At 41.4% G+C, this 15,048-nt stretch overlaps 1 protein-coding gene across 2 annotated transcripts in view; it reads left to right on the forward strand.

The window, feature by feature from the left end:
- Positions 1 to 5,968: 5,968 nt before the first annotated feature.
- The window catches only part of ALKBH8 (alkB homolog 8, tRNA methyltransferase), a 45,590-nt gene continuing 36,510 nt past the window's right edge, over positions 5,969 to 15,048 (forward strand). The window contains exons 1-6 of one of the 2 annotated variants that reach the window (XM_054654761.2): positions 5,969 to 6,012; positions 8,929 to 9,064; positions 9,858 to 9,998; positions 11,856 to 12,096; positions 13,138 to 13,269; positions 14,123 to 14,218. In XM_054654761.2, coding sequence (XP_054510736.2) covers positions 9,867 to 9,998; positions 11,856 to 12,096; positions 13,138 to 13,269; positions 14,123 to 14,218 — 601 coding nt within the window. In that variant the 5' untranslated portion in view covers positions 5,969 to 6,012; positions 8,929 to 9,064; positions 9,858 to 9,866. The remainder of the gene's footprint in view (positions 6,013 to 8,928; positions 9,065 to 9,857; positions 9,999 to 11,855; positions 12,097 to 13,137; positions 13,270 to 14,122; positions 14,219 to 15,048) is intronic. The other variant, XM_077173936.1, reaches the window with a different exon arrangement.

A 15,048-nucleotide genomic window follows, 5' to 3' on the forward strand; every position in this document is an offset into this window, starting at 1 on the left:
GCCTGCCTAGTGTAGATATCAGGGAGGATCCCTGTGCAAGGTCACATTGCTTCTTGAATGCCTACCAAATCCTAATTGTTTGTGACAGAACTGAGTTTTCCCAGGCTACTGTAAGATTTTGACTGTATGACCAGAAGAGTATAATATAGTTCAAACAGCATTTAAAAAAGTTATATTTCCTATTTGTTAAATGTAAAACAGGCAAAAAGAACCAGAAGAGAATGTAAAGTGCATGAAGACTTTGAAGGGATGACAATTTTCAGTATCCATGTCAGAGAAAACAAATATTTTATGAGACTCTTTCTAACAAAGCTAAACTACACCGTGTGTTGATGGGTTTAATGATTTAGAGGGTAATCAATATTTTGTAGGGTTCTTTCAGTACTCCATATTTCTTTTCTGACACCCCAGAAAGTGTACTAGACTGGCAAATTATCCCACCTAAACTTTGCCTGAACTGCAGAGAAAGAGTCATAGCAGCAGTGAAAGCAACAATCCTGTTCAGCAGAGAATTATCATCTTCTCTTTAAAGCTTGTATGGCATTGGAAAGATTTAAAGCCCTAAGTCACCAAGATTGTTTATGCCAAGAGGAAGTTAAAACTGAGGACAAAGCAATTCCATGCAATGTATGGTTTGCTTAGTATTGGTACATGTGGCTTTGAAGGCTGAGGACCATTCACTGAGAGGTTTTATTTGAGCAGAAAAATCTGGCAGGAGCTTCACTGGGAATTTTTGAGATAACTTCATGGATATTATGCTTTCCAGTACTTGTATCTACGGAATTTACATCTCTTGAAGTCTTCCTTAATGAAATCAAGAAATCATCTGTTTTTTTACCTCTGTGTCCACATGTTGCAGGAACCTCTCAAGAGCTGATTCTTTGCACTGGCAGTATGTATAATGAAATATCTTCAGACTTGTAGCAGGCACATCATAATTACAGTAATTTCGGTCTTATGCCTGAAAGTTCACAGGAATTTTCTGAAGACTCACCAGAAAAGGATAAAAGATTTTCTGTTTGTTGGGGCTTACAGACTGTGCTCCCAGTTCAAGTGCAATATTAATGGTCACCCAGCAGTGTAGGCATTCTTTTGCAGTGTTTGACAACAGAAGCTAAAGCTGTTCCTCCCTGCCTCTAATAAACAGCCTTGAACTTCATTAGTGCAATCCCATGGCATAGCAGAAGTGCTCAGTTTAGCTAACCCCTGTCCAATCCTAAACATTCACTGACAGGTTTGGTTCTGCAGATGGCAAGGTCTGTAGCTGTCCCAGTGGAGAACTGGAATCTCCCTGCTCAGAAAAAGCTATGTCATGGTGCTAAAGAAGCTTGCTCCATGGAGGATCACACCTGGTAACAGTGGAAGTGAACCTGCCAATAATCAAGTATTCGTGCCAGAAATGCAGTGTTGCCAAATATTACAGTTTCACTGTGAGATTTATGCTACTTAGTGTATTTCTTGAAGCTTCTGTACACAGAATCTTGAAATTTCAGGAAAAGTGCAGCTTTTTTATTAAAAGAAAGCAGAAGTACTCTAAAATCTTACATTTGTGGAAAAAAGCTTGAAAAAGTTTGGAGATATTAACAGAATGTAGGCTAAAGCTTAGAAACCAGAAAGCATACTGATACTACTTGACATTTTAAGTCTCTTGAGAATACAAGCATTTTGATCACTAGCATTTGAAAATCCCACTGATTTTAACAGGACCCAGACTTCTCATGTCTCTTTCAGTCTTATGCATTTGCTAACAAACTTCTAAAAGTTGTTTTTTTCTGACTGTTTTTCTTTTTTAGAAAGAAATAGAAAATCTAGCATTGAACAGCACAAACACAGAATAAAAATGACATGCAGCACAGAGCCAGCCTTGCCTTTGTCCTGAAAAATATAAGCCCTTGGCATTGCAGAGGTTTGTTATGGAGAGTTTTATTATCTCAAGCAGCAGCAGTTGCACATTTTGAATTTAGGTCAACACATATTTGTCCAAGTGCTGAATTATGACATGAATGCTATCCTAAAACAATTTATCTTGTGTCTCATCCTTTATTACAGTACTTCTCTACAGGAGTAGTCACGGGTGATTTTGAGCTGGATTTTGTGCTAAGAGGTTTCTTCTTATTTCTGTAACAAACTGCTATCCTGAAATATATCCTATTTGTCATGATTCTTAAACTGCAGTTTCTTATACCAAGAGATTTGATATAGCAAATCCTATCTTCTTGCAATTCCCTTTTAATTGGGTTTGAAATTAATGGAAATCCAGTGTGATCACATTAGGCTACAGCATGGTTTGGCTTGCTTTGCTATAAAAGGGAGTAAGATTATCTTTCCACCTACGGACCAGTAACCTCTTGTTTGTTGAAGGAAATAGAAGTGTTTACTTGTTATCCTATGAAGTTGATTGCCAGGGACTGACAAATGCCTTGATTCTCCCTGGGAATGTGGCCAAGATAAAATAGCTAATAGCATAGCAAATAGTGTAATTTCTTCCTGAGAAAAGTCAGTAGGATTTTATTTTTCATCCATAACTAAATGGGAGCATGATATTCTGCTTTAGAAAACATCTTTCCTCATTATCAATTTAAAAAAATAGAGCAGAGCCAAGATTTTATGATATAAAACTTATTTTTTCTTAAGAAAACTATAAAGAATTATTATCAAACTAGAATATTTGCTGACATATAAACCAAAATATTAAAATAATAAAACCCGGATTTTTTAAAAGAAGTAGTGAGCTTTCTGCTAACACATTTTAAGTCAGAGATTATATTAACATCAAAGGTAAATGTATTAAAATCCCCATTTCTGTGAACTCTTTTGTGGGTTAATCAGTGATAATGTTGTTAATGGAGATGTATTTTTACTTGTCAATAAGCACTGTGGTATCTGCAGGAGGAGCCTGTATGCATCGTATCTAGCATGGGAGGAGAATGCACAGTGCTTCTGGGCTTAAATCATGAAGGGCATAACAGTTCTGGTTTGAAATATGCTTGTATTAAACCCCTAATCAGCCTTTAACTGTTTTCCTTTTAAATGGTGGAAATTTCCTATGTGAATATGTTGTTTATAATAGAAAAATCTTGATGCATTATCAGAGGAAATGTTATTGCTATATGCAGGAAAATTTCTTGACCACTGTTAATCATACAGAGATACTTAATAAAACAAAACAAACAAACTCACAGTGAGTTTATTCTCCTCCAGAGAATGCACATAGAAATGCACGTAGAATGGAGAGTGCACAGAATCTGGAATGTGGACACTTAAAAGAAACAACCTTTGGGCAGGTATTTTCCACTTGTCAGAACAAATTGGTAATGAATTACAAACTGGTATCATTAGCATCATCCTTTCAGCAGCTTTCAGGGTTGGGTGGTTTCCAGGGCTGAGAGCCTTGGAGAATACTTTAATAGAGACAGCAGCTGTTGATGCAGCCTGGTTGTTCTTTCTCCATTCATTCTGGCTCACAAGAAGAGCAGATGATGCTAAGACTTAGTGTTCACAAAGATTAAAAAGGTCTATGCTGTACTCTTACTAGGTAGGTAGCAAATATTCATACTTTACATATAAGAAAACTTAGGCAGAAGATCTGTGCTATCACAACACTTTGCTATCCACTGTGTGGGTCGAGGACAGAGGGTGACTCTGGTGGAGGAAAAGAAGTGGAACCACCCTTCTGACCAAGTAATCCCTACCTCCCAAATATTACAGGCTGGTAGATATGCCCTGTCAGCCTCACACACTTAGTGCCCTTGTACCTTCTGTACATGGAACAACTGTGTCCTTGGCATAGGGCACGGTATACATTCCAAGGGAGAGAGAAAGGATTTTTTTGTTGTTGTTTCTTAGGTGGTTGCATTTTTTGTTATTTTCTTCTGGGTAAGCACAGCCATGGGTAAATTCCTCCAGCATGTGCATCTGGGAAAAACTTGAGGAGCTGGCTTCAATCTACAGGTTTGCAGGCTCATCAGTCACACCTTACATACCACCTGCCTGGGAATCCCTTACATCATTGATGCTGAGAAAGGTTACATACCCACAGGAGGCTGAGGGAGGAAAAATAAACAGAGAGGGAGAGAAAAAAAGAGTTAGGCTTTAGGTAATAAGATGCAGTGAGAAGTAGGATATTTGTCAGGTAAACAAAAAGGTGGCAATCCCAAATTCCAGCATTTTGGATAAAGAAGGGAGAAAGGTTATGTCTAGGGCCATAGTATGCAGCTTGGTTAGCCTATGAAGAAGAAAAATGAAGCAAAGGCTTACACACTGTATCTCTGATTTAAGGGACCACTTTCCCCACAGGGAGTCAGTGAGGTGTGGAGATGCTTCCTTTCAGTGAGGTAGGCCTCTCACTAGTGTGGGCTCACTCCACAGCCTTAGGGGGGTTGCTGGCCAAGTCAAGAGTGGTGCAGAGGAATATTTATGTACAACCAGTGGCTCGCTCTTCCCATGGCCTTATGTGGTCTTATGGTTTTATCTTCCTCTGTCCCAAGTGCTATGGCGTGCCAAAGGTAACATGATCAGTGCTGGCTGATGGTGATGGTGCCTTGCCCAGGGGACGGTCTCTTAGGTGAGCGCGTGAGCCTGGGAAAAGCCATGATGCTGTCTTCAATTCATCCTGGCCTGTCGGAAGCTGTCTTTAACTTGCAGTGTGGATGTGGCTTCCCCCATTTGGTTTTGGATCCCCTGTGCTGGAGGAGGCTCCAATGAAGAAATGAAGGCAGGTGTGGGGCTGAGGAATGGCCTTCCACTGCACATGGAGCTAAAGCATTGCACTTGTGAGGACTCAGAGGGAAACTGGATGGAGAGGAGGATGGCAAAGAGCTGGCTCTACTTGGAGAAAAGGTGGCACCAGGAGGACCTGCTGGCAAGTGGAGCTCGGGAGCATGGAGAGAGCAGCAACAGGAGGTGGCACAGTGACAGTAAATGTATGTCCATGGAAAGTGGTTGTAGGGGGCTGCTCACCCCCTTCCCTTTGCCATATCAACTGCCCTGGATCCATCCAGCATGGATGTCCCTCTCCCCTGAACATGGCTGTGTGCCATGGGAGAGCCCTGGCCTGGTCACTGGGAAATTTTGGCACATAGAACTGGCTGCTGCCAGAGAATCAGAGAGCCAGTTAGGCTGGAAAACACCTTTGGAGATCATCAATCCAACCTTCGACCCAACACCGCTATGTCAAACAGGCCATGGCATTGATGCCATGACCAGTCTTTTCCTAAACATCTCCAGAGACAGTGACTCTACCACCTCCCTGGGCAGTCTGTTCCAAGGTCTAATCATTCTTTCCATGAAGAAATGTCTCCTAATGTCCAACCTGAACCTCCTGCAGCTTAAGACTACATCCTCTTGTCCTGTCACTTGTTTCCTGGGAGAAGAGACCAACCCACATCTGGCCACACCCTCCTGTCAGGCAGTTGCAGAGAGTGATGAGGTCCCCCTGAGCCTCCTTTTCTCCAGGCTGAACACCCCCAGCTCCCTCAGCTGCTCCTCACAGCACTTGTGCTCCAGAGCCTTCCCCAGCTCCGTTGCCCTTCCCTGGACACGCTCCAGCCCCTCAATGTCTCTCTTGCACTGAGGGGCCCAGAACTGAGCACAGCATTGGAGCTGTGGCCTCAGCAGTGCTGGGTACAGGGGGACGGTCACTGCCCTGCTCCTGCTGGCCACACCTGGCTGATCCAGGCCAGGATGCCATCGGCCTTCTTGGCCACCTGGGCACACTCTGGATCATGCTCAGCTCCTGATCAGCACCTCCAGGTCCTTCCCAGCCACTCTTCCCTCAGTCTGTGGCGCTGCTTGGTGTTGCTGTGACCCAAAGGCAGGACCCGGCACATTGCTTTGCTGAACATCAAAGCCTGGCTTCCCTAACGTACAATAAAGCGACAGACGCCCGCAGTCGCTAAATTCCCCTCAGGCCGCACCGCTCCGCGGGCAGCGGGCCGGGGCGGGGCCATGACGGCGCGGCGGGGGCGGTGTCGGGGCGTGCAGTGCCCGCCCCGACATGGCCGCTTCCTGCAGGTAACGCGCCCGCTGGGCCGGGGCTGCAGCGCCTGGGCCTCGCCGGGTTCTCCCTGGGGACAGAGAGCCGCGGGGGCGGCGGGAGCGCAGGCGGTCTCTGCCGCTGGTTCTCCTTCCCTCTCGTGCCCGCCGTGCCGCCCTTTGCGGGGAGCAGAGCCCGCGGTGGCCTGGCTGCGCCTCCGGTTCCATCTCTGTTCCTGTCAGGACGAGGTGGTGCAAGGGGGAGACGGCCAAGCCAGCCCCTACGTCTGCCTCACAGCTTTTATAGCCTCCCCCGTGTGTACTCAGGGCAGAGGAGAAGGGGCACTGCTGTGAGGGTGGTGAGGCCCTGGAACAAGTTACCCAGGGAGGCTGTGGGTGCCCCACTCCTGGCAGTGTTCAAAGCTTTGAGTAACCTGGTTTAGGAGGATGCACCCCTGCCTATGGCACGGGGTTGGGACTGGCTGATCTTTAAGGTTTATTCAAACCCTTAACATTCCGCGATTCTAAGACGCGCTCCTGTGGTTATTCCTGTTATCAGGAATTCTTGATATTCCTGTTTGCAGCAAGTGCCCGGAGCCTGGGGGTTTGCGGGGTGTCGGTGGGAGGTTTGGTGCCGGCTGTCCCTCGCAGAGGTGGGATGGGGCAGCCGCGGGGACATGCCGCTGCCTGGATATGCTGGCGCTTTCAGGCGCGTTTTGCAAGTGCTGGAGCTCTTAGATCTCACCGTAGGGCCTCCTGAATGTATTTTTTCGCTCCCGGATGTTTATGTGAATACTGTGTCCTTATACTTTTGTTGTGGCCTGTCTGCCGTACAAAACCAAGCCAAAAGTGAGTAACAGAGATCGCGGCTTATCCCTGATCGTGGCGCTCCCTCTGCCGACAGCCGCCGCTCTGCTCTGCCCGCCCGCCTGGTGCTTCAGTTCTCAGAGGCGGCTCCTCAAGCAAACAAGCTTCGTGCATTGCATTAAAGCTTTACATTAACCTCTGTAGTAGCTTCAGGCCAGTTTTGTAAAGTGCGTGTAACTTTAGCTCGTATTGCAAGGGAAAACCGTTTTCAGTGTATATTTTCAGGAGCTACTTTTTAAAAATACTTGTAAAAACTAGGTAGTAAGAGTAACGAATTCAACAGTGGATTAATCCTTTTTCTTCTGTAGTTGTATTGGCCTTTCTAAAGGAGGTGTGAGATCCTAGCAAATGAAATTTCCTACTTCTATACAGTTGAGTGTGATTCCTTTTTCAGAAATCAGGGCAGACTTGCCTGCCAAATTGAGCCACTGGTAATGATGCAACAGGCAAGACATAGAATTTAGACCCAGTTCAGACAGAGACAAAGGGAATATTTTGTATCAGCTATGCAGGTATTACTGTTTAAGATATCTTCAGAAGCTGGAGGCACCAGAGTGATGCTGGCAAGCATGACACAGCACACCAAGAAGGTCTTCAGCTTCCTGAGCAGCAGGTGGAAGGTTGAGTGTTGTGGGCTCGGTCATCTCTGACAGTGTTAGGTGCTATTTAGACAGCTGAGTCACACCTCAGCTCTCCCTTGTTCAGAGTTTATGAAAGGATAAAAAGAAGTCTTTCAGCTTTAGTTTCTGTGCTAGTTTAACAAATATTGTGGCATGACTTCTTTGCTTTTGCCTGGAGGATGTGGGTGTTTGTGAGGACCTGACTAAAGGCCTGACTAAACTCAGAAATGCTTTCCCCAGAGATCAGATGAAGTCTTCCAGTATGTAGAGATGCAGATGTTATGGGAGAGGCCTGACCCTTTCAGTTTCAAGTCCTCTGTTCTGCAGGCTGCATGACAGTGGTCTGACTGGTATAGGTGATGTGCATAGCCTCCACGCTTTTCCATCCAAATCCAATTTGCGTCGCTCAAAAGTATTATCCTGTCCTGTAGTTTTGCTCTTTTTCTGTAAACTCACCAAGCCAAAGATGTGTCACTTTCCTGTGGAGTAGTTTGGGACTGCCTGACACCCTCTGCAGAGGAACCTGCTCATGTGTAGGCTGTAAAGATGTGGGCTTTTGTTCACCTGTGTGTGGCAAGTAAGGTGGGACAGGACAAGCCTTTTGGAGCCAATTGTGTAGATGGTGATGCTAAGGGACATAGGCTTTTGTGGTAGACTTGGCAGTTCAGGATTAACAGTTGAACTAAACCTTACAGGTCTTTTGCAACCTAAATAATTTTGTGATTCTATGAAATCTTATAATTGCATACATTGGTCATTGTAGGCTTGTTGAAGGAGCCTGCTAGTCAGCTGAATCTTGGTAAGGGTAACCCACTAGATGCACTTAGGATAACTTACTTAATAAAAACTTTTTCTGCCTCTTTTCTTGTGACTTTTATTTTTCCCCTCTTGGTTACCTTGGCTTCTAATTATCTTATGCTTTTGGGTGTTGGATTTTAGTGATTTTTGGGTTTTTTGTGGGGTTTTTTTTTGTGTGTGTGTCTCACTGTGCTTTCTTTTTTGGTTTAAGCAAGTTTGAGATTTTTTTGACCATTATTTAACTAATGAAGGTTAAGAGGACCATTGCTCTCTATATTTAAGACTGTTGATTAGGTGAAGAATCTTACTTTGAACTGTTTGGATCTATTATCAATATTTTATAACAATTTTACTAGCATATCAGTTCTTGTTTAAAACAAAATTTTTGCTAAGTCATTCAACACGAAGTTGCAGCAAATACTAATATGAGGGGTTTTTTTACCTTTACCCTTTTTTGTAGTACATTGTCATATTGTCATGGTTGTGTCTGCAGTTTAGGTATTGGGAAGCAGCTCTGCAGTCATGCAAGCCAGAAGGCATGCAAGTGGATGAGTGACTGTTGGGGCAGTTGACAGAGTTAAATAATTACATATAGGGGTGATTTACCTAGTTTTGTTTTGTTTTGTTTTTTTCCCTTAAAAATAACTGAAACAAAACCATTTTTTGACAGGAAGAGAAGATGGAAGGATTGTTGCCAGGTCACGATGATAAAAGAATGGAATAGGACAGACAGCTGCAGTTGGATTGTCCAGCTATACTGTTAGGAGGATTTTTGGCAAAGAAGAGAAGATACCTCTAAAATACAGGTAAGGGGTTGTGTTATAGGGACAGATAAAGACTCCTCCCTTGGATTTGAGGGAAGTAGAGAAAAGAAAGGAAAAGAATGTAGGCTCAAGGAAATGTGGGAAGGTACTGTATGATCTCAATGTAGTGTTAGACCAAAAGTGGCAAAAGATGCAGCAAAACCTGAAGAAGAATGCCATTGACCTTTAAGTACTCACTGGCTGGTAAATTCTGTGTTGCCATGAAATTCAGTAGCTAATAAATATATATTTATATATATGTATGTACACAGTTTTTCTGTTCCCTCACACAACAGGAGTGTGATTTTCATTAAGTTTGGGGGGTGTGGTAAATTATGTGTGGAATATCCTAGTTGCTTGCTCTAGGACATGTATGTATTGCACACATTTTTCTACTCTCAAGGAAGGCACATTTGGCCAAATGTCCTGCTTGGTTGCAATTAGGTAAAAGGAGCCAGACATTTCATCTCCAGCTGAAGCATGTGGTGAGGCATGAGAAGCTGAGACAATACGAATCTCATGGCAGTTCTACACGTTATTTTTTTCTCATGTTCTGCTCTGGAGAGACTGCAGAGAGAAGGAAATTAGCTGAAATTACTGTATGAAAACAGGAGGGGCAGACAGGTTAAAATCCACAAATGGATCTAGTGATACTGTGAATGTGAATAAAGGAGTGAAGAGGAAGAGAAAAATGGGAAAATGAAATCAAGCATCATAGCAATCTTTTAAAGCCTTATTTTTGGGAGAGATCCTTTTCAAGCAGGACACTTACTGTGTTGTTATTTCTGTTTTTCAGAACACCAGTATGGAAGCTAAAACCAGTGAAGATCATTTGAAAGTCCAGAAAATGAAGAAGAAGGTATTGAGGAAGCAGGTCAGAGCTCAGCATACGTTGATGAGACATGAGGGCATAAAGTGTGTCTCCCATGCAACACAGGTAGTTGTGATTTTGATGGTAGTGTTAAAATGCTGCTTATCTGTGTTCTCTTCTCACATGTGTCTTGTGTAAAGTGCAGTTTTTAAAAATGGACTTCCTGAGATTGAGGGTTTTCTGTTCTTTGATTTCAAAGCAGAACTGTATTTCAGCAGTTCAGGGTCTATGGAGAGACTTTGGCCTTTGGAGAAGGTTTTTTTTTTAACCTGAAACAGTTACTTGGGTTGAGGAGGAGGGGGAAGCATTGGAAATGCTACTGAAGTAGATAAACTTTTATTCTGTTTCTCTGTGGTTTCTTTTTTTTTCCTCAGGCTTTTAACTTTTGTACCTTTATATCTTCCATGGTTCTCTGGCAAGTGTAATTTGTCTCATTGGAGCTCACCATTAAAAGCATGTCTATCTTGGAAATCTTTTCCATCTTGTTTTTATTAAGGCTGTGATTCTGTGGGAATTGAGCTGGTTGGCTGACTTGCAGCTGTTTCAATGGGGACAGCTTTCTCTTTCCTTGCAGAAAAGGGTTCTAGCAGAAAGCTACTTGGATTTTTGATCTGTAGTGTTCTGCCCCAGTAGAGTTACAGCACATCAGAGAATGACCTCACAGATACTGATGTAGCAAAAAGTGACAGGAAATTGCAGACAGAAAGGGAGGTCAGAGTTTCTAATTTCACTCTCTCATTTATGTGGAAATACAAATGGCTTGAAACACTGTAGAGCAGTAACATTTACCCTATGCTTGTTCATCCTGATCCTAAAAATTCTTCCCACTCAAATATGGAAACATCAGTTAGATCTTTATACATTTTTGTAATAAAATTTGGTTTAATTTTTGCTCAGATTTCAAACCACATGGACAGATGTTAATGACTCAGCAAACTTGTTTGTATTGTAAACTATTTAGAACAAATACTGTGCCTTTCTAGTGTTGCATGGAAATGGGTCTGTCATTTGGGACTTGTTCCCCTTGAAACTGTCCCAGGTACCAAATTATCCATCTAATCTATCCAAAGAATAATTTTGGGGTCCAGCAAAGTCCTTTTGGTGACAGAACATTTGAATAAATGATATGTGAAACAAAATCATAGTGCTAGTGGAAAACTCGTGTCAGGAATATAGAAAATACTTTCAGGCTTTGTGCAAGAGTCTGACTATCTCTGAATTAACATCATCAGTTGCTGCATGTGCTGCAGCAGTTGTGTAGTGGGGTCTTTGTAGATTAAGTGAAAGGAGTGGTTTGAACCTCTGCATGTCCTTCACACACATGAGTCTCTCCATCAATAACATTCCAGAAAATAGCAGTAATTAATAATGAAGTAAATCTTGAAAAATATGATCTTTGGCAGACAGCCTGATGCAGAGCTTAGAACAGATGTTAACAGAGCCTTCACAATAGGCATAATCACAGCAGTGCTCAGTGTATAATTTTTTTTTAATGACCCTCCTCTTTGGTTCTAAACCTCATTTTCTGTTTTTTTAGAGAAGTGAAATGCTGTTGTTTGAATTGATTGAACACTTTTCCCAGCTGTTCCAGAAACCACCAAAATTATGTGTGCCAGTGCCACTGTTTGCTTGCAGTACACTTGTCACACACATGCCACTTTGAAGTGGGCATTAACTGAGGAGGTGTTTCTGAGAGAGGTTGCAAGGCTTTCAGCCACACTGTGTGCTGGGCAAGCAAAGGTTGCAATAGCCTTGTATAACAAGCTCATGGAAATGTAAATATCTTGTGCAGAATACATAAAAGAGTGCTCATGGGTTTAATTTTTTTTATAGTGCTGTTCTCTTGGTAAAATCTTAGTTTCAAATGAACTGACAATAGTCACTAATTCTTTTCGTTTTGTTTTTTAATTCTTTTTTAATTAGAGCCTGGTTATTGCCAATGCTGGTCTTGGTAATGGGATGAGTAGACAGCAATTGCTCAGAATACTAGAAGAATATGGAGCAATGGAAACACTCTTAATGCCACCAAATAAACCATACTCATTTGTGAAATACAAAACAACAGAAGAAGCCAAGAAAGCCTTTAGTGCCCTTAATGGAAAGGAAGTAACACTGGAAGACTGTGACCAAAACATTGTTCTATATATTAATTTTGTGGAAAAAGGTACAGTTGTTCTGCTCTCCTATATATCCAGCTTCCTGCATACTGCTTCCCTTTGCTTTTACTTCCTGGGTTGTAAATACAGGTAAAAGCACACTAGTTTTTGTAAGTAGACACAGAAAATGAAAGCTAGAATCTGAGATTCAGGACATAAATAATCTTTGCTCCTTGTATTCCAGTTTAGGATACTCTAATTTCAACTGTATTACTTGGAAGCAAAAGGAAAAAAGATTTGAGTAATTTCCTGACCATTCAGTACTGTGCATGAAGGTTTTGGGATTAAGGAGCCTGCAGAATCTCTGGACAGTTTATTGGATTTCTTGTGTGACCCTAGTCTTGCAATCTCTATCTCAGCTCCAAGAAGCAAAATATGCACAATGAAATTTCTGTCTTTTTTTCCTCCTTCTCCCTAATTTTTTTTTTGGCTGATTATAAGCTACAAAGAACTGTTGCTCTTTCTGTGAGCTTCCATAGTGTCTAGCAAAAAGGGTTCCTGGTGTTGGTCTGTACATTCTGCTAGCAAATAGCTTTTTTTGATCTCTTAGGAAAGCAAACTGAATGTCCCAACATCAGTGGTGTTTTACTTTCACCTCAGTTTTGTTCTGTACTCTGTCTTTGTACATATTTGATTACAGAGTGCTCTGTCTGTGGAAGCTGCTGATATGGTAAATCACTAAAATTCTACAAAATTAAAATGAAATTCAGGTAGAACCTGAAGTGATTGGGAAATTCTGTTTACCATTATTTTTACAGGAAAACCACAAGCAGTTTTGTGTTTGAGTAATGTAAAGTCTTGTTTGTCTTATGCAATAAAATTTTTAGAAAATGCTGGAATGATGCAGAACTCAGGCCTTACCCTGTTTTGTCATGACAAAAAGGGATCATTCTTTCTCTAAATAAGACCACAATGAGGGCTCCATTGTATCACTAAACACTTCTACAGCTGTGCTATATTATCATAAAAATAATTATATCTCCATAGGGAACACAGGTTTTTATTTTCTCTAAAGAGTGACAAAATTCTCTTTTTTTCATATACCTCAGTTGCCTTGCAAAATGCTGTTCCTACAAGCTTGCCTCCAGGCTTAATGGTAATTGAAAAGATTATTTCTCCAGAGGAAGAAAGGATGATGTTGGAAAGTATTGACTGGAAAGCAGATGAAGATACTCAGAATGGTGGGTACAACTATAGGAATCCAGACATTCTATACTTTCATGCTGTTTTTTTCCTGCAGTTTCAGGTTGCAGGAAGTCTCCATCTTGGGAAATGTATTGTCAGAAATGATTCTGTGGTTGCTCTTAGCATTTGGAAATTGGGTCTTGTACTGCAAGTGATCAGTTCCTTGGGACAAGAGATCTGAATTGATATGCTAGAGTGGATTTACTTGAACAAACCTTCATTCAGAAACAATTAAAGTCTTTATGTGTCTTGTGCCAAGCCCAAGACTGTCTGTAACTTGATATCCAACTGAAGAGCTGTGACTTCTTCTATGTAAAAAAATAACATAGTGAGGCCTACATTCTGGATGGTTTCACTTGAACTTTTGGAGTTAAATCCTTCAATAAATGAGTTCTTGGAAATCACTTCAGAGTTCCTGTGTAAATTTGTTCCGTGGAGCAACGCAAAAGGTTATTCTGACCTTAGCTCATGTGTAACTTGGTGATTAATGAGAATGATGGATGTTGATGTATGTGTAGGGTATTCATCAGCTGTAAATTCAGAGATCAGGGCAAGAAAAAGGTGCATTAAGCATGGCTCAAAAAATTGGTGTTCCCTGTTTCTTGCATATACAAAAACACCATCCCTTTGACTCAAAACAGCAGTGAATGTGATGCTTGATGATGCAAGAGATAATAAGCAGAAGTGTGTGCGTGAAGAACAAGGGTCACATACACTATTTTAACTGCTAATTAAAGAATATTTAGGCTTAACAGGCAGAATAGAATAGGGAAATATGGTAAATTGCCTGCAATGTTTCATGTAGTCTTTATGTAGTGTCATCTTATTTAAAGTTATGTATTTTTACAGCCCAGAAGACTTTAAAACATAGAAGAGTAAAGCATTTTGGATATGAGTTTCGCTATGATAACAATAATGTTGATAAAGACAAACCATTACCTGGAGGTGAGAACTTCCCTATTAAACTGTGCTTGCTTTGCACTGATATTTGAACCATTATATAAAGCCTGATATTTGAACCATTATATAAAGTTCATATATCAGTTTGCACTGATGTTTGAACCATTAATATAAAGCCTTTAAGCCTTGCTGGGTTATGGCTGTGAGAGTCTGGTTAAAGGAGAGCCTTTTCTGTATCTTAAGCACACACAGAAGTGCTTTTTAATTTTGAGATCCATTCCAAATTATTGTTAGTGCTTTAAGCTTGTTGTCCAGTCACTTGGAGCCAGAGGTTGCTGCCCTTTGTTGAGCTCTGGTCAAATAAGGCTTTTGGGATTGTAATTGTCATTCCTTTTTAGCTTTTTGTTCCATAAAACAATTATGTGTTACAAATTGCATATTAATTTATTTGGGGGATATGACGTATGTTGCTGTATATATTTATCTCAACCAGCTTGAAGCTTGCTTGGATGCATGCACACTGAAATAAAATTTCCTTTGCTCTGAAAGCAATTTCGTAAAGGTTTCAATAACTCATACTGGGAGTTGAAAGCTGTGAGTCAGAGCAAAGCAAGTGAGTCATCTTATAGACTTAGATTTAAAAATAGCAAAATAGGAGAGTTAAATTCCTGTAAAACTTGAAGGTGTTTAAGGTGGTGCATGTGTACTGGGGTGGATGTAGCATGCAACAGAAGGATTCTCGTTATCTTAAGATTTTAACTGTGAAGCTATATCATTGTAAGATGAGTGATATGTGAATTGTTTTCTTGTCTCACAGACTATCTTGTGTGTCAGAAAAGCATAAATACTTCTTGGGAGAAAACAAGAATAAAAAT

This window comes from Agelaius phoeniceus, chromosome 2 (genome assembly GCF_051311805.1).
Source record: "Agelaius phoeniceus isolate bAgePho1 chromosome 2, bAgePho1.hap1, whole genome shotgun sequence".
In the NCBI taxonomy this organism is placed as follows: domain Eukaryota; kingdom Metazoa; phylum Chordata; class Aves; order Passeriformes; family Icteridae; genus Agelaius; species Agelaius phoeniceus.